Source organism: Oncorhynchus mykiss, chromosome 24, assembly GCF_057628025.1.
Source record: "Oncorhynchus mykiss isolate SJ-2025 chromosome 24, ASM5762802v1, whole genome shotgun sequence".
Classification (NCBI taxonomy): Eukaryota; Metazoa; Chordata; class Actinopteri; order Salmoniformes; family Salmonidae; genus Oncorhynchus; species Oncorhynchus mykiss.
Window position 1 is genome coordinate 18,571,479 of NC_143045.1, and position 26,693 is coordinate 18,598,171.

At 40.5% G+C, this 26,693-nt stretch overlaps 1 protein-coding gene across 2 annotated transcripts; it reads right to left on the reverse strand.

Moving 5' to 3' along the window:
- Positions 1-16,392: 16,392 nt before the first annotated feature.
- Positions 16,393-26,340, reverse strand: LOC110503905 (14-3-3 protein gamma-2). 2 transcript variants are annotated; one of them, XM_021582536.3, is made up of 2 exons: positions 26,028-26,340; positions 16,393-20,489 (listed from the first exon to the last, which is right to left on the reverse strand). In XM_021582536.3, exons 1-2 carry the CDS (start codon positions 26,112-26,114, stop codon positions 19,830-19,832), a joined length of 747 nt encoding a protein of 248 aa, XP_021438211.1. In that variant the 5' UTR covers positions 26,115-26,340; the 3' UTR covers positions 16,393-19,829. The 2 variants fall into 2 exon arrangements, with proteins under 2 accessions (XP_021438211.1, XP_090074662.1); XM_090218536.1 differs by having other exon boundaries at positions 16,393-24,160; positions 26,028-26,285.
- Positions 26,341-26,693: the final 353 nt, after the last annotated feature.

Consider the following 26,693-nt stretch of genomic DNA (forward strand, 5'->3'; position numbering starts at 1 on the left):
GTGATAACTACAGTACAAACCATGTATTAGGTTTTTAACTTTTGTCTTATTCCATCTGCGTGATGTTTGTGTCTGCTGTTAACATAGGGTTTCATTGTCTGTTCATGACGTACTGTACTATATTACTCATAATGGTCTGAATGCCTTTTGTACTATTAGCTCTGTGTTTTCCAAATATTACACCTATGTATTGAGCTGAAATGTGGTTGTTACAATGTAAATATGTACCATTCTAAAGAAGTCATTTTTGCATGCTTTCATACAGTTGATGTTGAAGATAATTAAAGGTAGCAAATGAACATTCTTGTTTTTTCTCTGGATGGCTCTCTCTAGCATGATGTGCTGGCTCTTGTACGCAGGTGTTATTAATGTCCTATAGTGCCAGCAATCTTTCATCTGGGGCCGTTTCAAAAGAAAGGGTAGGACTGAAGGCTTTATTTTTAATATATATATTTTTTACTGTTTTACAAATTGAAGTGAGTGATATCACATCTAGATGTCAAATGGACTTCTGGAACATGTGTCAGAATAGCTTTTAGGATTTAAGAGGGAAAAACAAGTTACGTCGACACAAAGTCTGCATTGTGAGGAGCTCAAATGTGCAGCTTATTCTGAATCATCTTAGCTGACATGAAAGTAATATAATATCATAATGTAAACACTTGAATAAAAAAAAATCCACCTGTTTTTGTTTTCGGTCAGACTTTTTTAAATTGGTATTTCTGAAATGCTGAAGTATACCACATAATTTCCAACAATATGACCACCTATTTGTTCAATAGTTCATATTGATATTCCCTCATGTCACCGCCCAGTAGGCTATTCAAGTATGTCTCTCTGACACCATCCACATGCTTTTGTAACAAAAAACTAACTGGAATAACACTTGTATTATTGTGGCAGGGTAGGAACCTTAGTTTTGGTCAGTGTTTCCCCTGTGACCTTAATTAGGATGGGACAGGTCAAACGTATCAAAGCGCCCCTGTGACTTGTTTAGGTAAGAGATTTTGTACTTGAAGTTGGTGGAAAATGTGTCTGAGAACAATGTTGTTTTTAATAAATATTTGTGGTGTGGTAAATTGCTCTAAGGTTTGTGTTTACTTTGATTATCAGTGTTTGTTTATTCAAAATTGACAGACAAATAGTCATTGGCCTTATGTTCAATGTCCCTATGTTCAATGTCCCTGTTTCTTTGTAAATATACCACTAGATGGCACCTTGTGTCTGACTGTATCATCTATTGTGCCTCAGGTCAGTTTTTTCTTCTTCATTGTTCTTCATACAGAGGCTATGTTAGGCTTGCTTCAGACAGACATGTCATAATGTATTTGACACCAACTTCCTTCTGTAGAATGATCTAATACCACTTGCCAATGACCACAATGAAACATCATGCCATTTGTCCCATTCTTTTTTTCTGTCAACAGTCAGGGAACACAATGCATGTAAAGGTGTGCCCACTTTTGATAAGAGGTGTACAGATGAAGTCCTTATGTCTCTGTCATGCACTCCTCAGCAGGAAGAGGTGCAAATAGGTATGTTTATCCTGTGATTGAGTACTAAAGAGCCATTTATCTCAAGGGGCTGTCATACTAGTCATATGTGTTATGGCAGGGGATTTGGCATGACACACAGTCTCTTTATCTAAAAAAAAACACTCCAGGATTTAAGTTTCCCTATACTGAAGTGTGTGACTTCCTGCACAGGTGTCAGGGGTACATGCTGCATGCACAGCCTCCATGTGAGCTGTAACCATATAAAAAAAGGCATGTTCATTATATGTCCATTCATGTATTGAAACATGCCCATCACTTTGGACCATATTTAATCATTCTTTACATTAGTTGCCATTTTTGTGATCATTTCAATTTCCCATTGCTATACATGGCACTCCTCGAAAACCACAGTGGAATGTTTCTGAGCAAGGGTTACTGTGGAAACAGTTGCCAAGCAACACCACAATAGTTTCTCTGTTTTTGATCGGACCACACCTTAGAAATAGAATGCATAAAACTGACTTGTTTCTCCACATTAAACATCAAAATCCATTGGTCTACTGATAGAGGTACAATTCAGTTGATAATTGATTGTTATGTTACACCTCCCCTGTGTGCTCGGGAGACCACCAACCCTCCAGCACAGCCTGTCTTCTTTGGGAGAACTGTATGGTGTATAGCTGATCATTCTCTGCTCTCTTGCCAGTGACATCTGCCATGACAGCCTCAGCAACAGGCTGAGCCAGCCAGGCCAATGCAGAGGCCAAGTGGGACTCCCCCGGCCCAGCTAAACCCATTACAGCTGTTACAACCCAGTCAGCTCCATCATGGGCTTGGGTTTCTCAGAGTCCATTTCGCATCCCCAACTCTGTCAGTCTGTTCTAAGTCACTCACGACTCCAACATGCTAGCAGTCATGTTGCCCATGTCTCTTTCTCTCTGAGCTTCATATAACTGACTGGTTTGCAAAACCCAGCCTAAACACACTAAGGTCTCAGTTGAATTTCACACAAAGACAATGCTGGTGTCACTGACATGCTATCAAGTCCTAAACACACAAATTAAACAATCACTTTCAGACCAGCCAATGCGCCAGAGAGCTCATCTCTCGGCTATACTCCTTGGTAGACTGTTTTCACAGTCCTTCTGTTCATGATGATTCACAGTCCTTCTTCTCCAAGATCGCATAGCAGTTCAGACGTCTTTTGTCCTCGTCTTGTCGTGTCCTGTATATATATATATTTACAACTTTTTTCACATACATTTTATTTTTATTTTCCATCAACTCATCTTCTAAACACTCTCCTGCAACCAGCCTCACCAATTTATATTTATAAAAAATTATTATTTACCTCAGATCTGTAATCCTCCAAGAAGCTAGCCAGAAACTCCAAGAAGCTAGCCAGAAACTAGCCAGAAGCTAGCCAGGAGCTAGCCCAGAAGCTAATCCAGAAGCTAATCAGAAGCTAGTTAGCTTCTTTACTGGCAAATCGTTAGTATTCAGCAAACCACGGTTTGTGGTCATCAGCTATCCTTTAGCTCGAAAATCTATCGCCAGTTTTGTACGGCGCAGCGCGGCTCGGAACGGAACATACCGGACCAATTTTTCTCTCCATGTCCCTGGATTTCAACTGCTCTCTGGACATTCATACCCGGATCTCACAGCTAGCTAGCTGCTATCCGTGTGACAGTCGGCTTTCGTCGATTCCGGAGCAAACATCGATTGTTCCGGTGCTAGCCAGCTCCGTCAATCACTCCTGAGTTCCATCATTCACTCCTGGGCTGCAGTCACCTATCCGGACCCGTTTCACTGCCTACGCGGAGCCCCACCGGGCCTTCACAACTGGACTGCCGACGTTATCTACCTGAAGGAGATCCGGCTGGCTCCTCTGTCGCGACGTTACCTGAACGCCCATCTGCGGCCCGCTAACCGTTAGCTGTCTTACCGGCTGCTATCTGAATAGACAATCGGACAATTTATTTATTTTTATTATTATTATGTTTTCTTCTCGGGCCTCTATAACTATATCTATTGTTCTTATTTTTGTTGTTGTTGTGTGATTTGGATTAATCCCCTCTACCTCACGGAACCCCACTAATCTACTGACCGAACGCAAGAGGTGGCTAACAACAGACTCCATCCTATGCTAGCTTGCTACCGGTTGGCTTGGCTAGCTGTCTAAATCGCCGTGACCCTCAACCAACCTCTCCACTCACTGGACCCTTTTGATCACTCGACTAAGCATGCCTCTCCTTAATGTCAATATGTCTTGTCCATTGCTGTTCTGGTTAGTGTTTATTGGCTTATTTCACTGTAGAGCCTCTAGTCCTGCTCACTATACCTTATCCAACCTATTAGTTCCACCACCCACACATGCAATGACATCTCCTGGTTTCAATGATGTTTCTAGAGACAATATCTCTCTCTTCATCACTCAATACCTAGGTTTACCTCCACTGTATTCACATCCTACCTTACCTTTGTCTGTACATTATACCTTGATGCTATTTTATCGCCCCCAGAAACCTCCTTTTACTCTCTGTTCCAGACGTTCTAGACGACCAATTCTTATTGCTTTTAGTCGCACCCTTATTCTACTCCTCCTATGTTCCTCTGGCAATGTAGAGGTGAATCCAGGCCCTGCAGTGCCTAGCTCCACTCCTATTCCCCAGGCGCTCTCTTTTGACGACTTCTGTAACCGTAATAGCCTTGGTTTCATGCATGTTAACATTAGAAGCCTCCTCCCTAAGTTTGTTCTATTCACTGCTTTAGCACACTCTGCCAACCCGGATGTTCTAGCTGTGTCTGAATCCTGGCTTAGGAAGACCACCAAAAATTCAGACATTTTAATTCCAAACTACAACATTTTCAGACAAGATAGAACTGCCAAAGGGGGCAGTGTTGCAATCTACTGCAAAGATAGCCTGCAGAGTTCTGTCCTACTATCCAGGTCTGTACCCAAACAATTTGAACTTCTACTTTTAAAAATCCACCTCTCTAAAAACAAGTCTCTCACCGTTGCCGCCTGCTATAGACCACCCTCTGCCCCCAGCTGTGCTCTGGACACCATATGTGAACTGATTGCCCCCCATCTATCTTCAGAGCTCGTGCTGCTAGGCGACCTAAACTGGAACATGCTTAACACCCCAGCCATCCTACAATCTAAACTTGATGCCCTCAATCTCACACAAATTATCAATGAACCTACCAGGTACCTCCCCAAAGCCTTAAACATGGGCACCCTCATAGATATCATCCTAACCAACTTCCCCTCTAAATACACCTCTGCTGTCTTCAACCAAGATCTCAGCGATCACTGCCTCATTGCCTGCATCCGTAATGGGTCAGCGGTCAAACGACCTCCTCTCATCACTGTAAAACGCTCCCTGAAACACTTCAGCGAGCAGGCCTTTCTAATCGACCTGGCCGGGGTATCCTGGAAGGATATTGACCTCATCCCGTCAGTAGAGGATGCCTGGATATTTTTTAAAAATGCCTTCCTAACCATCTTAAATAAACATGCCCCATTCAAGAAATTTAGAACCAGGAACAGATATAGCCCTTGGTTCTCCCCAGACCTGACTGCCCTTAACCAACACAAAAACATCCTATGGCGTTCTGCATTAGCATCGAACAGCCCCCGTGATATGCAGCTGTTCAGGGAAGCTAGAAACCATTATACACAGGCAGTTAGAAAAGCCAAGGCTAGCTTTTTCAAGCAGAAATTTGCTTCTTGCAACACTAACTCAAAAAAGTTCTGGGACACTGTAAAGTCCATGGAGAATAAGAACACCTCCTCCCAGCTGCCCACTGCACTGAAGATAGGAAACACTGTCACCACTGATAAATCCACCATAATTGAAAATTTCAATAAGCATTTTTCTACTGCTGGCCATGCTTTCCACCTGGCTACTCCTACCCCTGTCAACAGCACTGCACCCCCAACAGCAACTCGCCCAAGCCTTCCCCATTTCTCCTTCTCCCAAATCCATTCAGCTGATGTTCTGAAAGAGCTGCAAAATCTGGACCCCTACAAATCAGCCGGGCTAGACAATCTGGACCCTTTCTTTCTAAAATTATCTGCCGAAATTGTTGCCACCCCTATTACTAGCCTGTTCAACCTCTCTTTCGTGTCGTCTGAGATTCCCAAAGATTGGAAAGCAGCTGCGGTCATCCCCCTCTTCAAAGGGGGGGACACTCTTGACCCAAACTGCTACAGACCTATATCTATCCTACCATGCCTTTCTAAGGTCTTCGAAAGCCAAGTCAACAAACAGATTACCGACCATTTTGAATCTCACCATACCTTCTCTGCTATGCAATCTGGTTTCAGAGCTGGTCATGGGTGCACCTCAGCCACGCTCAAGGTCCTAAACGATATCTTAACCGCCATCGATAAGAAACATTACTGTGCAGCCGTATTCATTGATCTGGCCAAGGCTTTCGACTCTGTCAATCACCACATCCTCATCGGCAGACTCAACAGCCTTGGTTTCTCAAATGATTGCCTCGCCTGGTTCACCAACTACTTCTCTGATAGAGTTCAGTGTGTCAAATCGGAGGGTCTGTTGTCCGGACCTCTGGCAGTCTCTATGGGGGTGCCACAGGGTTCAATTCTTGGACCGACTCTCTTCTCTGTATACATCAATGAGGTCGCTCTTGCTGCTGGTGAGTCTCTGATCCACCTCTACGCAGACGACACCATTCTGTATACTTCCGGCCCTTCTTTGGACACTGTGTTAACAACCCTCCAGGCAAGCTTCAATGCCATACAACTCTCCTTCCGTGGCCTCCAATTGCTCTTAAATACAAGTAAAACTAAATGCATGCTCTTCAACCGATCGCTACCTGCACCTACCCGCCTGTCCAACATCACTACTCTGGACGGCTCTGACTTAGAATACGTGGACAACTACAAATACTTAGGTGTCTGGTTAGACTGTAAACTCTCCTTCCAGACCCATATCAAACATCTCCAATCCAAAGTTAAATCTAGAATTGGCTTCCTATTTCGCAACAAAGCATCCTTCACTCATGCTGCCAAACATACCCTTGTAAAACTGACCATCCTACCAATCCTCGACTTTGGCGATGTAATTTACAAAATAGCCTCCAATACCCTACTCAACAAATTGGATGCAGTCTATCACAGTGCAATCCGTTTTGTCACCAAAGCCCCATATACTACCCATCATTGCGACCTGTACGCTCTCGTTGGCTGGCCCTCGCTTCATACTCGTCGCCAAACCCACTGGCTCCATGTCATCTACAAGACCCTGCTAGGTAAAGTCCCCCCTTATCTCAGCTCGCTGGTCACCATAGCATCTCCCACCTGTAGCACACGCTCCAGCAGGTATATCTCTCTAGTCACCCCCAAAACCAATTCTTTCTTTGGCCGCCTCTCTTTCCAGTTCTCTGCTGCCAATGACTGGAACGAACTACAAAAATCTCTGAAACAGGAAACACTTATCTCCCTCACTAGTTTTAAGCACCAACTGTCAGAGCAGCTCACAGATTACTGCACCTGTACATAGCCCACCTATAATTTAGCCCTATCAACTACCTCTTTCCCAACTGTATTTAATTTATTTATTTATTTTGCTCCTTTGCACCCCATTATTTTTATCTTTATCTTGGCCAGGTCGCAATTGTAAATGAGAACTTGTTCTCAACTTGCCTACCTGGTTAAATAAAGGTAAAATAAAAATAACAAATAAATAAATAAAATGATTCTTAATAACAAAACGTTTCATGGAATTGTTTTTGAAACTCAATGCAAATAATTGCTGATTACACAGACAGTCTTCTCAAAGTATTTGTTTTCATTTACAAGGTCTTGACAAATCTCCACAGCTGTATACTGTCTCTGTTGGGTCTGCTCTCGGTCTCTCCCTCAGACCAACCAGAACCAACTATAGATAGCAAAACAGGAAATGCACAATTATACGTTTCAATCAAAAAGTTCATGATTTACACAATCAAAAAGTGCAACAACAGGAAATAAAATGACTATTTGCAATGCTCAAGCCAAGCCTTTGTTGCTACCAGTGCGTTTTGCAGTGTAATCTTTTGGGCGTGTTGTTGCTTTTGTACCATGAGGTCTGTGCAGTAGGTACTGTGTATTATTTACGTGCCTGCTGTGTGGGCCCACAGCATGTCACACCCAGCATAGGGAGATTACCTCTAACGTCCATGGTCCTGCTACTTGTCATTTTTTCAGTGTTTGGTACAATACATGTTTTGTATGTATGGTTTTTGAAAGCCCATAAAACTACTGGACAGACAAAGCTAGAACATATGCTACATTTCTTAGTCATGTACAGTGCTGCAGCCTATAGTTAAGGGTCAATGCCAAATCTTTGTTGGTAAAGGTATCCCAGAGCAGATGCAGGAGGGAGACAAGCCTTTTAATATAGCAGCCCAATACACATACAATATACTACAGCCAGGTGCACTCTAAAGCATATACTGTAGACCGAACTCAATGTGGGCACCGACTGTCATACACATACTGTACACACTGAAGATACACTCCAAACCCCAATGTGTCTGTCATAACAACAGGAAAGCACGAGGAGAGAAGAAACTAACACGGTTACGTGCCAAGACACTTCACCAGGAAAATGACATGAGTACAAAGCAGAACGTTTGGATAGTTATCAAACTGTAAATGTAAATTAACATCTCTTGGGTGATGATTGCAATGATACGTCCTAAATTGCACACTGTTCCTTATATGGTGCACAACTTTTGACCAGAGCCCTTTAGGCCTTGGTCAAAAGAAGCACATTACAGTATAGAAGGAATAGGGTGCAATTTGGAATGCCGATATGGACAATAATAACTTCTGCCACATGAGAGTACTCTCCTCTGATACAAACATTTTCAGTCTCCTGGCTGCAGCCTTCTCCCAGGTGTGGACTCTGAGAAGGTGACCACTGCAGAGGGTGTGCTCAGCGCCGAGGCCCCACTGCCCTTGTCGCTCTAAGTAAACTCCCCATGAGTAAGCTTTTAAACATTGTGTCATTTTGCAGGCACCAGTTCTCAAGTGCAATTCATAGCTAATACTTGGCATCTTCTTCAGTGGCTTATATTTTATACCTTAAATTGCATTGTTAGTGTCACTTCTTGTAGTCCAAACCTTTATCTATTCCCTATCATGGTTGTCTTTAAAAAACGGACAGGAGAACTGACAGACATCTATTATGTTATTCTTTATTAATATTATGATGATTGGGACTAGTGACTAAGACCTAACAACCAATCAAAACAGGAAGTGTCAAGCATACAGATCATCTGCAGTAGATATTGGTCAACTGGAGAGAAGCGCTTACAGACTATCAGTACCAATTCAACTAACTAACTAACTAACTAACCCTAGCCCTAACCTTAACCTGTATCCTAACCCTAAACGTAACCCTTACCCTAACTCTAGCCCTAACTCTAACCTTAACCCTTACCCAAACCCTTATTCTAAACCTTACCCAACCCTAACTGTAACCTTTGAAAGCAGTTTCTGATCAACAGATAGATTGTTGATAGCATGACTATCCAAATAAAGTGTGACCGTGCTTTTTCTATATAACACCTGGAAGTCAGTATTTCTGCAGTCTCATAATGTTTCAATCCTCTGATTTCAAATAGATTTACTGTACAGTGTTTTGAATATAGTGGACATTTCCAGTTAATTATACGAAGAGGAGTGGCTAAGGATAGTTCTCTGTGCGGTTGGTGTCATGGGAGGTTTCTTAAAACATTCCGCTGAACATTCTGGTTCATTTGATAAATAATAAACAGCGAAGTAGATAAATGTTAATATGAATGAATAATTAATTTTGTAGCAGTCATGAATACGATTTGTCTTTATTTTGTGATGTTGAAGAATACAGTTGAAGTCGATAGTTTACATATACTTAGGTTGGAGACATTAAAACTAGTTTTTCAACCACTCCACGAATGTCTTGTTAACAAACTATAGTTTTGACAAGTCGGTTAGGACATCTACTTCGTGCATGACACGAGTCATTTTTCCAACAATTTTTTACAGATGGAATATTTCACTTATAATTTACTGTATCACAATTCCAGTGGGTCAGACGTTTACATACACTAAGTTGACTGTGCCTTTAAACAGCTTGGAAAATTCCAGAAAATTATGTCATGGCTTTAGAATCTTCTGTTAGGCTAATTGACATAACTTGAGTCAATAGGAGGTGTACCTGTGGATGTATTTCAAGGCCTACCTTCAAACTCAGTGACTCTTTGCTTGACATCGTGGGAAAATCAAAATAAATCAATTGTAGACATTCACAAGTCAGGTTCATCCTTGGGAGCAATTTCCAAAACGCCTGAAGGTACCACATTAATCTGTACAAACAATAGTATGCAGGTATAAACACCATGGGATCACGCAGCCGTCATACCACTCAGGAAGGAGACGCGTTCTGTCTCCTAGAGATGAACGTACTTTGGTGCGAAAAGTGCAAATCAATCCCAGAAGAACAGCAAAGGACCTTGTGAAGATGCTGGAGGAAACAGGAACAAAAGTATCTATATCCACAGTAAAAGGAGTCCTATATCGACATAATCTGAAAGGCCGCTCAGCAAGGAAGAAGCCTCTGCTCCAAAACCGCCATACAAAAGCCAGACTACGGTTTTCAACTGCACATGGGGACAAAGATCGTACTTTTTGGACAAATGTCCTCTGGTCTGATGAAACAAAAATAGAACTGTTTGGCCATAATGACCATCGTTATGTTTGGAAGAAAAAGGGGGAGGCTTGCAAGCCGAAGAACACCATCCCAACCGTGAAGCACGGGGGTGGCAGCATCATGTTGTGGGGGTGCTTTGGCATCATGAGGAAGGAAATTTATGTGGATATTTTGAAGCAACATCTCAAGACATCAAGCAGGAAGGTAAAGCTTGGTTGTGGCAAAATGGCTTAAGGACAACAAAGTCAAGGTATTGGAGTGGCCCTCACAAAGCCCTGACCTCAATCCTATAGAAAATGTATGAGCAGTACTGAATAAGCGTGTGTGAGCAAGAAGGCCTACAGACCTGACTCAGTTACACCAGCTCTGTCAGGAGGAATGGGGAAATATTCACCCAACTTACTGTGGGAAGCTTGTGGAAGACTACCTGAAAAGTTTGACCCAAGTTAAACAATTTAAAGGCAATGCTACCAAATACCAATTGAGTGTATGTAAACTTCTGACCCACTGGGAATGTGATGAAAGAAATAGAAGCTGAAATAAGTAAAACTCTCTACAGTTATTATGTAATTTCACATTCTTAAAATAAACTGGTGATCCTAGCTGACCTAAAACAGGGAATTTTTACTTTAAATGTCAGGAATTGTGAAAAACTGAGTTTAAATGTATTTGGCTAAGGTGTATGTAAACGCCCGACTTCCACTGTATATACAGTATATTTCACGAGCAAAGGTAACAGACAAATCTGAGTAGGAGGAAATTAATCCTCAAAACAGGTCAGCAAATCTTGAAGTTTGATAAAGGATTAGATTGGGACAATTATCTGATAGAATGCCAGATTTGACTAGTTTCAAACTTCTCAATCAATAAGGTTTGCCATTCCCAACCCCGCAAGCTGTGGTTATCTGTATCCCAACATGGAACTATGAAAATGCTTTGTTTTGGTACTCCTAACTTACATAATAGTTGTATCTTTGGTACTCGTAATTTACTGCATGTAAAATATACCAGAAGACAAGTAGATGCATTAGATCACCATGCATTTTGTTATTCATAATCCAAAATGTGAAGGAAAAAAAAGAGAATACCAGTGGAGCTCCAGAAATGTCATCCTATTAAAAAGCTAGAGGTACTGTAGAATCCGAGTACACAGATAATTCTAATAACAGTACTCTCTGCCTGCGGCCTGTGAGTAGACACTGAGTAGACTGGGTACATCAATGTGACAGCCCACCACAGAGACTAGATTACTGTGTCGTCAGTCCATCAGAAACCAACATACTATTGTATAACAAGCAAAAATCTCTGAGCCAAATTTAGCACACCCCCTCCCTCTACGTTATGATAGTCATTAACACTGTAAATAAACACTTTGTAGCACAGCAGGCTAGCTTCAGATTCCAAAGTGGACATAGCAGGCAAATGATGTAATAACATTACTGTAAGAATAGAATACAATAGCATAGTTTATTCTGTCAAAGACTATTAACACATGTAGTGCATGGTTCAGATGGTGCCCGTGAGGTTTCCTCTCTATATACTGTACACACAGCTTTAGTCAGGATTGAATGAAAACACAAAACATGTATTGTCTTGAATGAAGTTTATACAGTTGAAGTCTGAAGTTTACATACACCTTAGCCAAATACATTTATACTCAGTTTTTCACAATTCCTGACATTTAATCCTAGTAAAAATTCCCTGTCTTAGGTCAGTTAGGATCACCACATTTTTTTAAAGAATGTGAAATGTCCAAATAATAGTAGAGAGAATGACTTATTTCAGCTTTTGTTTCCTTCATCACATTCCCAGTGGGTCAGACGTTTACATACACTCAATTGGTATTTGGTAGCATTGCCTTTAAATTGTTTAACTTGGGTCAAACTCTTGACGAGCTGGTGTAACTGAGTCAGGTTTGTAGGCCTCCTTGCTCGCACTCACTTATTCAGTTCTGCCCACAAATTTTCGATAGGGTTGAGGTCAGGGCTTTGTGACGGCCACTCCAATACCTTGACTTTGTTGTCCTTAAGCCATTTTGCCACAACTTTGGAAGTGTGCTTGGGGTCATTGTTCATTTGGAAGACCCATTTGCGACCAAGCTTTAACTTCCTGACTGATGTCTTGAGATGTTGCCTCAATATACCCACATCTTTTTCCTTCCTCGTGATGCCATCTATTTTGTGAAGTGCACCAGTCCCTCCTGCAGCAAAGCACCCCCACAACATGATGCTGACACCCTCCCCCTTTTTCCTTCAAACATAACGATGGTCATTAGGGCCAAACAGTTCTATTTTTGTTCTAAATTATTCAGCCCCTTTACTTTCAGTGCAGCAAACTCTCTCCAGAAGTTCAGTGAGGATCTCTGAATGATCCAATGTTGACCTAAATGACTAATGATGATAAATACAATCCACCTGTGTGTAATCAAGTCTCCGTATAAATGCACCTGCACTGTGATAGTCTCAGAGGTCCGTTAAAAGCGCAGAGGGCATCATGAAGAACAAGGAACACACCAGGCAGGTCCGAGATACTGTTGTGAAGAAGTTTAAAGCCGGATTTGGATACAAAAAGATTTCCCAAGCTTTAAACATCCCAAGGAGCACTGTGCAAGCGATAATATTGAAATGGAAGGAGTATCAGACCACTGCAAATCTACCAAGACCTGGCCGTCCCTCTAAACTTTCAGCTCATACAAGGAGAAGACTGATCAGAGATGCAGCCAAGAGGCCCATGATCACTCTGGATGAACTGCAGAGATCTACAGCTGAGGTGGGAGACTCTGTCCATAGGACAACAATCAGTCGTATATTGCACAAATCTGGCCTTTATGGAAGAGTGGCAAGAAGAATGTGGAAGAAGGTGCTCTGGTCAGATGAAACCAAAATTGAACTTTTTGGCAACAATGCAAGACGTTATGTTTGGTGTAAAAGCAACACAGCTCATCACCCTGAACACACCATCCCCACTGTCAAACATGGTGGTGGCAGCATCATGGTTTGGGCCTGCTTTTCTTCAGCAGGGACAGGGAAGATGGTTAAAATTGATGGGAAGATGGATGGAGCCAAATACAGGACCATTCTGGAAGAAAACCTGATGGAGTCTGCAAAAGACCTGAGACTGGGACGGAGATTTGTCTTCCAACAAGACAATGATCCAAAACATAAAGCAAAATCTACAATGGAATGGTTCAAAAATAAACATATCCAGGTGTTAGAATGGCCAAGTCAAAGTCCAGACCTGAATCCAATCGAGAATCTGTGGAAAGAACTGAAAACTGCTGTTCACAAATGCTCTCCATCCAACCTCACTGAGCTCGAGCTGTTTTGCAAGGAGGAATGGGAAAAAATGTCAGTCTCTCGATGTGCAAAACTGATAGAGACATACCCCAAGCGACCCCAAGCGACTTACATATATTAACTTAAGGGGGCTGAATAATTTTGCACGCCCAATATTTCAGTTTTTGATTTGTTAAAAAAGTTTGAAATATCCAATAAATGTCGTTCCACTTCATGATTGTGTCCCACTTGTTGTTGATTCTTCACAAAGAAATACAGTTTTATATCTTTATGTTTGAAGCCTGAAATGTGGCAAAAGGTCGCAAAGTTCAAGGGGGCCGAATACTTTCGCAATGCACTGTATTTTGATTTTTCAATGATGTCATGCAATGAGCCATTGTGTTTGATTTTGGCCTTGAAATACAACCACAGGTACACCTCCTATTGACTCAAATTATGTCAATTAGCCTATCACAAGCTTCTAAAGGCATGACATCATTTTCTGGAATTTTCAAAGCTGTTTAAAGGCACAGTCAACTTAATGTATGTAAACTTCTGACACACTGGAATTGCGGTACAGTGAATTATAAGTGAAATCATCTGTAAACAATTGTTGGAAAAATTACTTGTCATGCACAAGGTAGATGTCCTAACTGACTTGCCAAAACTATAGTTTGTTAACAAGAAATTTGTGGAGGGTATTGAAAAACTAGTTTTAATGACTCCAATCTAAGTGTATGTAAACTTCCGACTTCAACTGTATGTAGCTTGGTTATTACTGTAGCTTTGGTATTTTTTCCGGCAATTAATCATACATTATCTTCCTTAATTATCTGTCAACACCTTAAGCAGGACTGCCTTTTGACACTAAACTCCAAACTAGATGGTCAAGAAGTTCATTGTTGGGCCTCCCGAGAGGCGCAGCGGTCTAAGGCACTACATTGCAGTGCCAGAGCCATCACTACAGACCCTGGTTCGATCCAAGGCTGTGTCGCATCCGGCCGTGACTGGGAGACCCATGAGGCGGCACACAATTGGCCCAGTGCTGTCCGGGTTAGGGGAGGGTTTCACCGGCCTGGATGTGCAGCTGGATTCCAGGTTAAGTGTGCAGTGTGTCAAGAAGCACTGCGCCTTGGTGGGGTCGTGTTTCGGAGGAAGCATGGCATGTTATCGGTTATTTAATAATTTGTTAATGCAATATAAACCCTTGAAAGTGTTATGTAAATAGAGCTCATAGAATAGGTATTGGTTTGACATGATTTATCAGTGATTTGTACATAGAACTTATCTGGTTAATTTGATTATACTTTAGTATTGTAATTGACTATGATGTCTAGTCTGTTGCCTCAATCCAGGAAATCATCAGATAATCAACAGATAAATCATTTTGCAACAATGTGTTTCCTCGACTATTTTGATAGTTTCATGGATACTTTCACAATCTCTTGGCCACTGTATGAATGTTGGTTTTGTCATCCTTGGTGCAGATAATGTAGTGCACTACAACGCCGCTTGGGGAACAGGTTGGTGCTGCTGAATTCTAATGCTTCCTCTGCTGCTTGAGCTTTCATCTTTTTTTGCAGGATGCTATAGGTGTCTGAACAGTGCAGCAAGGAACTGGGGCTAATAACGGGAGGCTTATTATAGCCCTAGCAACAGGAACGGGATTGGTGGCTGCGCAGGGTGAGCCTATCAGTTATTGGCTGGCAACGGAGACAGATCCAAGCACAGAAATTAATCTCATGAAAGCTTCAGTACAGCAGGCTGCAGTAAGAGACTGCAGTATAGTGTTGGGGGATCAAACAACTTGCCACTTCAGCTTATCAGTCAGTTTGGGGTGCAGTTTCCGTATTGGAATAAACAGATGTGCATGAATAATTGGCGTGTGTGAAAGAGAAACTACTGTCAGGGAATGGCAAATAGTATTGGCTTATAGCATCCACATGACATAGATTTATTGTCATGTAAATTAAATATAGGTGTTGAGTAAAGAATACTATATTTCACCCATAGGAAGAGAGTACAGTATACGTGGTCTCTATTGTTATAGCCTAGAAGTATGCTTTGATCCATATTCTGATGTTGTAGATGATGATGAGCAAAGCACCTTATCTCTCTCTCACACACACATACACATGCACACACACACAGTTTCTACCGACACCTACAAACATGTTTGAACTTTAATCTCTGACCCAGCATCTTTGACCCAGAACATGAACAGCACATGAGTGTTTCAAATAAGAGCACAGTGTCCCAAATGAGTTTCTCTGTCACACTGTCTATGGTGCACTAAACTCCTTTTTAAAATGTCTATGGTGCACTAAACTCTCTAAATGTCTATGAGTAAAATACTGGAGGGGACAGGGAACATTGTAGCACCAAGTAAAATACTGGAGAGGATAGGAAACATTGTAACACTGAGTAAAATAATGGAGAGGACAGGAAATATTGTAGCACTGAGTAAAATACTGGAGAGGACAGGAAACATTGTAACACTGAGTAAAATAATGGAGAGAACAGGAAATATTGTAGCACTGAGTAAAATACTGGAGAGGACAGGAAACATTGTAGCACCGATTAAAATACTGGAGAGGACAGGAAATATTGTAGCACTGAGTAAAATACTGGAGAGGACAGGAAATATTGTAGCACTGAGTAAAATACTGGAGAGGACAGGAAATATTGTAGCACTGGATTCATAGGATGAAGTATGGTGAATGAACTGGTATGACACTAATAAATAAATAAAATCTATATACTGACAAACTACTAACTTGAATGAGCAACAGATAGCAACGAAGTTTCTTAATAACATCCTCCATTTTTATGGTAGTCGATTTGTTGACAAGATTATGTGCCTACAGTCTACATGTTTTCTGTTGTATAGCCATGGTCCCAAGCCTTTACTTGATTCAATGGAAGTTTAATTTAATTTCAGAGAAAAGAGAGCATACATGTTACAGTGGTGTTCTGCCTGAACTTACAGACACAAGGATCTGAATGAACAAATTGAAAATAAAATAAAAACACAAACAAAACATGTACTTAATGAATGAACCATCCCTTCTGATGTGTCCAAAAATCTACACCAAGCAAATTAAAGTTTCTTTCAGAGGAAAAGCAATCTGAATTGTTAACTCTCGCCATCTACGTTGACATACAGAGAGAAAAGTAACATACAGGGTTCCAAAGTGGCCTTGTATACCAGAAGGGACTATGTAAATTAATAAAGTACCAGGTTTAATTACATGTGTTAACTGTACTTACTAAATGACATGTGTTAACCGTTCTTAGATTAGCATGGCAAAAATGGAAGGTATAACACTGTCTCTCTGTTGATGTCACTAGATGAATGGCATAAAGTAACACCCTAGGTTTATGAATATAAATATCTAAATCGGACACACCTCAAGGTGTTTGGGTTTGCCAGGGCAGATAATGGCCAGATAATAAATTGCTGAGTTTTGGCCAATTATGATCAAGATTATAAATCTAATAAAATCTAGAACATAGCAGCAAAATGGAAAACAAGATCCTCAGCAATATCTATTCGGATACATGGTTAGCTCAGAGGATGTGCGATGTACAATGAGTTAAAGAATAAATGGCGTCCCAAATGGCACCCTATAGTGCACTACTTTTGACCAAGACCCCATAGGGCTCTGGTCAAAAGTAGTGCACTATATAGGGAAGAGGGTGGCATTTGGGACACTGTTAAAGTCCTAGATCATTTAGATCTGTTCTTTTGTCCTCGTGGGAATCATTCAGTTGGGACATTCAACCCTCGGTGGTAAATCATGTTAACAGTGTATGACAAATGACTCTCCCTGTCTGCTTCAACCTGAAGTCCTAATAGCCAGCTATTATTTGACTAGCTTTTGCATTATATTGCATGAGCATAAATGTGCATTCACTGCACTGGAGTCATGCAAGTTTGTGTGCCTCTAAAAGCATAAGTGGGTTTTTATTGTGTTGTTATAATTCTCTTTTTCCATATATGGTTATGGAGGATGCCTATGGAGTATGCTGAATCTACTATTTCAAGAATAGCATACTAGCAGCACACACGAGGTTACAACAAAACACAAACGTTGACTTAGTGACATTACAACAATACACCAGACTGCCATGGAAATGGTGCATTTATAAATTGTCATATAGTTTTTTTAAATTAGAATCATAGTTCTCGTTTCTTGTGCAACTGCTACATAATGACTCACATTCAAGATATTCGTCACTCAAACAGCTAAAAGGTATAAAAACAAACCAAAAAAATGTATACTGTCAGAAATATATTGTGGTCCATGTGGTGAATTCATAACAGAAACAGATTCTGAAAACTTCACCATTGTTCAAACTGGTTAATAACATGACAAAATAAGTCATCAAATAGTTCAAAGAACAAAGTATTTGTTTTACAAAGCCATTATTATAATTTAATGTGACAAAGCCATTATTATAATTTAACGTGACAAAGCCATTATTATAATTTAACATGACAAACACCAGTTGGTAAGATTAAGCAATCACCGGTGTGTTTTTCCCCTTCCATTAACAAATTAAATACATATTGCATGTCACTATAGCAATGCTCATAACATGTCCATTTTTACGATCAACATTTTGATATAGCAAAAAAAATACAAATATGAATAAGTTATAAATAAGAAATAATCAGACAAAGCCTATGTTTTCTCAATCATATGAATACTTAACACCCACAGTATAAGTTAATAAAGTCAAGCTACTGTATGTTTAAATACTTCACCAGCATGCACAATACTGAATAATCGATATTATTGTAGTAATCATCTTACACTGAAGAAACAGTGTAGTAGGCAAGTGCATTTAATAAAACAAACACAGAAGTAAACCACAAACTCCGCAGCTGCTTTAACATAATGACTCAGTTTTAAACTGTCTCTGCCTTTAGATAGACTCTATTGGAGGTTAAGCCATGGTTCCAGTATCATATTTAGAGCTGTCAGAGGACAGTCACATTAGATTTAATGCCAAATATACCTAAAACTAGAAGTCATGTGAAAGAGTAAATTGATAACAGTATTTTATCCTTTACAATAAACATCAAACATTTTAACCAAACATCTGCATTTGACTTTTTCTAGTTGATTTGGTCAGATTAATACTATTAGCATTTTCTTGGCTGTCCTGCACTCCCTTCAAGAGTGAGTGATATATCTTAAAGGGCAACTCCGCAACTTTTCAAACCTCATATTCATCATCTCCAGCACTAAACCAATGTCTACATATGTGAAAATGTATGTTTTGTTGACTTAAAAAAATATATAAAAAAATAGCATTAAAATGTTCTACCCGATGACATCAAAAGTGTCAACATTTTAAAAACAGTGATTTTGAATGAAAAAGGAAACACTGCTCTTGATAGTATCACTGATCTTTAATAAGCTTATGTATCGGCCTCACGGCCTTCATCAGAGCTTTTGTGAGGTTTTTTAAAACTAGCACCTTTATGTAGACCTAGCCCCACCCACATCGAAAGGGGTTGGAGGCGAAGGAAAAACAAATAAGTGCTACCAGATACGCATGTCATAAATATTCAAATGAAGTGTGTTATTAAGACGTATTAAACACGCTTGTAAAACCACAATGAGGACAGACCTACCGAGCAAGTTTTCATTGATCATTAGGTACAAAAAAAATAGAGAAATCTTAAATAGGGGCATAATTCATGTTCAAATTCACAACAAAAAAAGTGATTTTCAAACACTATGAGATTTGCGGTGACGTGGGGAGCAAGAACCCATCTCTGGCTAGAAATTCATGTCACAGAATCATTTTTTAGGACCTTTCTTCTTATCTTTTTAACCACAGATCATAGAAACGCGATGTTTTCACATAAGTAGACACTGGTTTGGTGCTGAGATAATGAATATGAGGTTGAAAAGTGGCTGAGTTGCTAGTACTGGAACCATTGCAAACTATTTGCAAACTTCCCCCCTTCCTCAAGTGTCTGCATCTCTATCATGCATAAACCTAACTAAGCAGCTTCCCTTGGTACGACACCAGTCCCTATGCCAGTGTGAGACTGCCAAACCAATCCAACAACAACCACTTCAGGATTGACTGACATTTCAGTGGTTTTGGCAAATGTCAAAGATAAAATCAAGAAGACGGAGGCCCTTTCAACCATATATATCGATATATATATTAGCCTAAGATGTAACCTCCCCTCACCTTTCTTTTGATTCTTTTCTTTTAACACATGGAAAAATAAAGAACTGCTGCTGCGGTACGATCATCAGCAAAAGCGCCTGCCAAAGCCCACCGGCCCTTCATTATATATCTTTTCTAAGTGTGGTTTATTAATCTTTGTTGCCCTCCCCTCCCTCATCATCCTGCTGGTCACTTGTCCACAGTGTTAAGTTGTCTCGGAGCAGCTGCATGATGAGAGTGGAGTCTTTGTAGGAGTCCTCGTTCAGGGTGTCCAGCTCAGCAATAGCGTCATCGAAGGCGGTCTTGGCCAGATGACAGGCCTGCTCAGGGGCATTCTGGATCTCGTAGTAAAACACAGAGTAGTTGAGAGCCAAGCCGAGGCGGATGGGGTGGGTGGGCTGCATGTGCTCTTTGCTGATCTCATGGGCCTCGTTGTAAGCCTTCTCTGATGACTCAATGACGGTGGCCCTCTTCTCGCCCGTGGCCACCTCAGCCAGGTAGCGGTAGTAGTCGCCTTTCATCTTCAGGTAAAACACCTTGCTCTCGTGCTGCGTCTCGTTGCAGTTCTTGATCAGGTAGTTATCCAGCAGGTTGAGCACGTCCTGACACACAGTCTCTAGCTCCTTCTCAATCTTCTCTCTGTAGGCCCGAACCATCTCAATCTTTTTCTCATTTCCATCTGAAGAGGTCTTCTGCTCGATGCTAGAGATCACCCTCCAAGAGGAACGACGGGCCCCGACCACATTCTTATAGGCCACAGACAGGAGGTTCCTCTCCTCATTAGATAGCGCCTCATTCAGCTCTGTTACCTGGGGAGGGGACAGAGCAGTGGTCATAAATGCACTGTGTAAGACAGCCAATAACCCCCTAGTTTATGCATTCATGAATTTAAACAGTTATTTTTCAACAATATCACGTACAGAAGGTATGGTTTTACATTAAATCATATCAGAGCATGTCACAACCCTATATAGTATCACACCTATCATATCTACTGTACAGTATGATCTGTTAGAATTCAAACTGGATGCACATACAGCACTGCATTGGGAATGAGCAAGATTCAATTAGTTTCCATGGCAATCAGCTCACTTAGTGCACCAGTAAATCAAACTGCCACGTGGACAGCTAATGCTCGTAAGTGGAGAACCAGATTGAAGATAGTGAGAGAGTGGGGGTGGGGGTGGGGGTTGGGACTGGAGAGAGGGCAGAGGGTTGGAGGTAGCTATGTTCCCACAAGGAATCCAGGGGCAGCTGCAGTGTAAGTGTAGACGGTCAGTCGATCATCGCACAGGCAGTTCACGTGTCTCCCTGACCTTCTCCTCTGCTTTAAACTGACCTTTCACCTGTCTAAAACCCTATGTAATGCTGTCACCCTGGACATGCTTTGAACCTACTACTTGACTCTATACGTACAGGGTGGGAGGTAATGTGTTAATCCTGGGAATGTCAAATAGTGTACAGTAAAAAGTACAACTGTTCAGTAACCTTTGAACTTTTAACGTTGTATATCCTGACGACTTGGTCTAAATGCTACACTTCATTCTACTAACCTACAAGGTATTTTAGTGTCTGACTTAAAGACATTGCATAGCAAGTAACAATAAATATTCTCAAGATTTATTATAATGAACCCACACACAAATGTCACATATACAGTATCTTACCTGGGTCATTCTAACAATTCGGTGCCTTTTGAGATGTGTAACTTGGTGGGAAAAAAGGTTTGATTTCACCTACTTTCAACATTGTCAAAGATCACATGTTTAACATAATAAAATAAACATGTTTTAAAATCTCAAGAGGCTAAATAAAAAAGTCAAATTAAGTAACAGGGTTGACCGTAACACAGCTGACATCTTAAATCAGCCATAAATTCCTTTTTGACAGGGGGAATGGATGTTTGTGTGCAACAGGAAGGGTCAATTGAATGCAAGGTTCAAAAAAGTAAATGAAATTGTTAAAACATTTCTAGTCAGTCTATGGATAACACTGTTGATGTGTTACGCTCCACACACTCAGGTTTCCACCACAAAACACCTGAAAATGGCCAGAAAGAGTAGAACCAGCTCACCTGCTTTACACTATGATTTCACTATTAGATGTTCAATGTTTATTTTTTTATATCTATTTAACTCTGCATTATTGGAAAGGGACCCTTAAGTAAGCATTTCACTGTTTGTCACATTCTTCGTAGACAACATATGTAGACTAACAATATTTGATTTGTTTATTTTGATCACATTTTTTTTAAAGGAATAGGATAGAACTTAAAATGAAGGGCAGGATGTTGTTTTTACCTTAAAATGAATCAATAATCACATGAAATAAAGAATAATATTCAGAAATGATCTTTTCAAAACAACAAAATAACTAGGGCTTTACAATAACGATGAAATTCTGGGGTTAAGTAGGTTAAAGTCTTCCTGGAAATCACAGACAGTCAGACAGTGCACAGAGGGACATGTCACAATGCTGAATCTTTATTCATGTTAAAAATCTGATTCATTGAATTATTCATGTGGTCTATATTAAAGGGCATTTCATTTAATATAACTTGCTTTTAAAATGCAATATTTGCGCAACATTTATAGTTAAAATATCAAAGGGATGCAAATGACACACGTTATGGAACAACCCCCATATGTGTGTTGAATCACATTAAGAGCAACTGAAAAGACCGGAGACGATCAATATCACTTCCAATCCACTTCCAGATAACCTTACATTGATAAAACACACATATTTATAGCCACCTAAATCAATATCTGCAAAAAGAATTAGATTATCTAGATTAGAACTATAGAGAGGGAAGATGCTGACAGCAAAAGGCTACAGAGGAAATGTAGCTTAATGGGTGGCCCATTCAAAGTGCTCTCTCTCATTGACGTTGCTCCTTTCTGGTGAGCTGATGTGACATTACCCTCCCAGCCTGATAGAGGAGCATAAAGAATGCGGCTGATAGGTGACATCACAGCCATCGTGTGCATGGATGACAGAATATTTCTAAACAGGCCTTTTTCCTTCCCAGCTTGAAATGCAAGAACATACAATTCACAGCTCAAATGCCATGGCATTACTAAGCAAATTTGAAATGACTAATTGTTAGTCCATCTGATTGTAATGGATCCGTAAGAAACCTAATGGACAGAGGGTGCAAAAGACCACAAGTGATGTTGGAAAAGCCCATCATATGCATTTCTTGTCAGTGAATCATTGTACCAAAATGCTGATATCAGTGAATATAACTGAAGAGAGGCAGCCTACCATACTGATCTGAATACCTAATTGCCAAGCTGAACATTTATTGATGGGCTGGGTAAAAATCTGTCACGACTATCCTGAACACATTATGCTACTGTAAATACATGACATAATAAAAATAAAGAAATGTCTTCAATGACATTCGATGCATTCACTGACAAAGCAGCACTGGAACCAATGCAAACATGTATGCAGGATAATATTGTACTGTACAAGGTGAGATCTGAACATAAAAGTATACTTCTCATTGCTTTTTCCTGCCATCAAGAGAACCCTGGCTGCAGTGGCAAGGGATGTCCCATTGGAGAGGGGAACGAGTACACACCACTACACTGCCAAAGGCCCTGTTCTGACTGCATGCACTGACACAGCAGATTGCTTAAAGGGAAAGGAATCCTACAGGCCGACATCACTAAAATGCTATCGCTTGCAACAAGAAATCTGCAGGGGAAAGATATCTAAATTATGCAGGCGATGAGACAAAGTATTACTAGAAAGTAATAAATGGTTAAGATTTAATTTCATTATGAGAAAAAGTTGTTGAGTACCGTTTTAATACTAAGGCTAGGCTACATAATGATTGGAGGAGACTGGGCATATAGGTTTAGGGCCTAATGACAATGTATTTTCACACTGTGAGACCTGCATCAATAAACCAAACAATAACCTAAATTTCATTAAAATTGCTTTAAAGAACACACAACTCAACCATATCCAGACATACAGTATGTCTAGAGGCTACTGCACACGTTGACATTGACACACAATGTGACATACAGGTGCATTGCAGAATGATAATGTAGCTCAACAACTGAACGCAAAAGGATCAATATCCAATCTGATCATTGACTCACTGCAATCTGACAAAATACAGAACATTCTAAAGAGAATTATGCTGCCTCATACATTTGTTTTGTGTAAAGAGCTGGAAACTGAATACCATGTATGCAGGAATAGATCCTCATCCAGAGAACATCTGTAGCCTATATGAACAGATATACAGTACCAGTCAAAAGTTTGGACACACCTACTTATTCAAGGGGTTTTCTGTATTTTTACTACTTATTGGCTGCTTTTCCTTCACTCTGCAGTCCAACTCATCCCAAGCCATCTCAATTGGGTTGAGGTCAGGTGATTATGGAGGCCAGGTCTTCTGATGCAGCACTCCATAACTCTCCTTCTTTCACTGCCTGGAGGTGTGTTTTGGGTCATTGTTCTGTTGAAAAGCAAATGATAGTGGGACTAAGTGCAAACCAGATGGGTGCAGAATGCTGTGGTAGCCATGCTGGTTAAGTGTGCCTTGAATTCTTAATAAATCACCAGCAAAGCACCCCCACACCTCCATGCATCACGGTTGGAACCACACATGCGGAGATCATCCGTTCACCTACTCTGCGTCTCACAAAGACACGGCAGTTGGAACCAAAAATCTCAAATTTGGACCCAACAGACCAAAGGACAGATTTCCACCGGTCTAATGTCCATTGCTCATGTTTATTGGTTCAAGCAAGTCTCTTCTTCTTAGTGATCTCCTTTAGTAGCGGTTTCTTTGCAACAATTGGACCATGAAGGCCTGATTCACACAGTCACATCTCAACATCAACTGTTCAGAGGAGTGTTACGTGAACTCTGTGAAGCATTTATTTGGGCTGAAATTTCTGAGGCGGGTAACTCTAATGAACGTATCCTCTGCAGCAGAGGTAACTCTGGGTCTTCCATTCCTGTGGCGGTCCTCATGACAGCCAGTTTCATCATAGCGTTTGATGGTTTTTGCAACAGCACTTGAAGAAACTTTCAAAGCTCTTGAAATATTCCGGATTGACTGACCTTCATTTCTTAAAGTAATGATGGACTGTCGTTTCTCTTTGCTTATTTGAGTGTTTTTTGCCATAATATGGACTTGGTATTTTAGCAAATCTTCTGTATACCACCCCTACCTTGTCACAACACAACTGATTGGTTCAAACACATTAAAAAGGAAAGAAATTCCACAAATGACCTTTTAACAAGGCACACCTGTTTATTGAAATGTATTCCAAGTGACTACCTCATGAAGCTGGTTGAGAGAATGCCAAGAGTGTGCAAAGCTGTCATCAAGGCAAAGGGTGGCTGCTTTGAATAATCTCAAATATATGCATTTGTTTAACACTTTTTTGGTTACTACATGATTCCATGTAGAAAATAGTACAAATAAAGAAAAGCCCTGGAATGAGTAGGTGTGTCCAAAATTTGACTGGTACTGTATGTATGTATGTATGTATGTATGTATGTATGTATGTATGTATGTATGTATGTATGCATGTATGTATGTGAATCAATAGAGGACACATTTAATTTACAAAAATGTATTTAAAATATGACTATTATTACTAGGCTATTATTTAATTAAATCTAGATATTACAGGAAGAACCAATCAGTATTTGAGCAACCTCACGTGGCAATATCCTAAATACCAAATTCTAAACGATCTGAATGTAATAAATCACATAGGGATATTAAATCCCACTGGGCATACACTGGTTGAATCAAAGTTGTTTCTACGTAATTTCTATGAAATTATGTTAAAACCAACGTGGAATAGACGTTGAATCGACGTCTGTGCCCAGTGGCATAGAACATTTATCAAATGTTGTAATGTGAGGGTCACGTTTGACAGAGAAATCAATGTTCTTTGGTGCCTCCGAATACATTTCGTGGTAATATTACTCCACTGTATTTCTTTTAAAGGCACGAGACAGGCACCGCCCAAGCACTGCCCAAGGAGCATTCGATAGCAAATATTGATTGCCTTTCTTGAATGTTTGAGCTCCAAATTTTGGCTATTTTATTCGTTATAAATAAACAGAGATCGAGCCCTATGAAACAGACGTGATATTCTGAATGGTCTAGGCTAGTATTGGTGTATCTCTATACACATTACATCCATGAAAAATCTCCAGGAATGCAATCAAATATCTAAATAGAGAATTCATATTTATTAGAATTACATTGAGAGAATTCAATGTTTCATTGAACACCATATCACATACCTTATTCATACAGTAGTCAATTCACATGCAATGATTTTGGAGGAGAGACTTACCGATTTCATGGCAGCTGCCATATCATCATACCTTTCAGCCTGTTCAGCCAGCCTGGCTTTCTGCACCAGCTGCTCGCGATCAACCATTTTAATATTTAGTTAGTGTGAACGTTATTCTATAGGTTTTGGGATGAAATTATATGTGTACTACTCGCAATGCTGTGAAACTCTATGTGAACCTAGGCTGCAGCTGTTCGGTGCAGTCTGTGCTAGTGCGGACGGGACACCCTTTCTCGTTCCTCACACTTTCCCCTGACTGCGTCATCACTCAGAAAGGTGGGTGTCTTGCTACTGATGAAACAGTCCTTATATGGGAATCCAGAGGTCCTGCATATGTGGGATGAGAGCGAATCAGATTTCCTGTTTCATTCCCACTAGGCAAGCAATGGCTATGTGGGAAAATGAGTCCAATAGGTATCCTTAGTGACTCTAAACCTAACCCTTACCCTAACCCATAACCCTAAGTCTAACCTTAACTTCATGTCCACACCCCGGCTCAACCATAACCTCATCCATAACCATAACCCTAGCTTCAATTCCACACCCCAGCTCAACCTTACCTCTACCTGACACCGGTCACTGAACTAACCAATCACAGTTACCAACGCAAAGGGTGACCTCTCCTGGCAAGATAAGCTTAATACAACTATTTATCATATGCTAGTG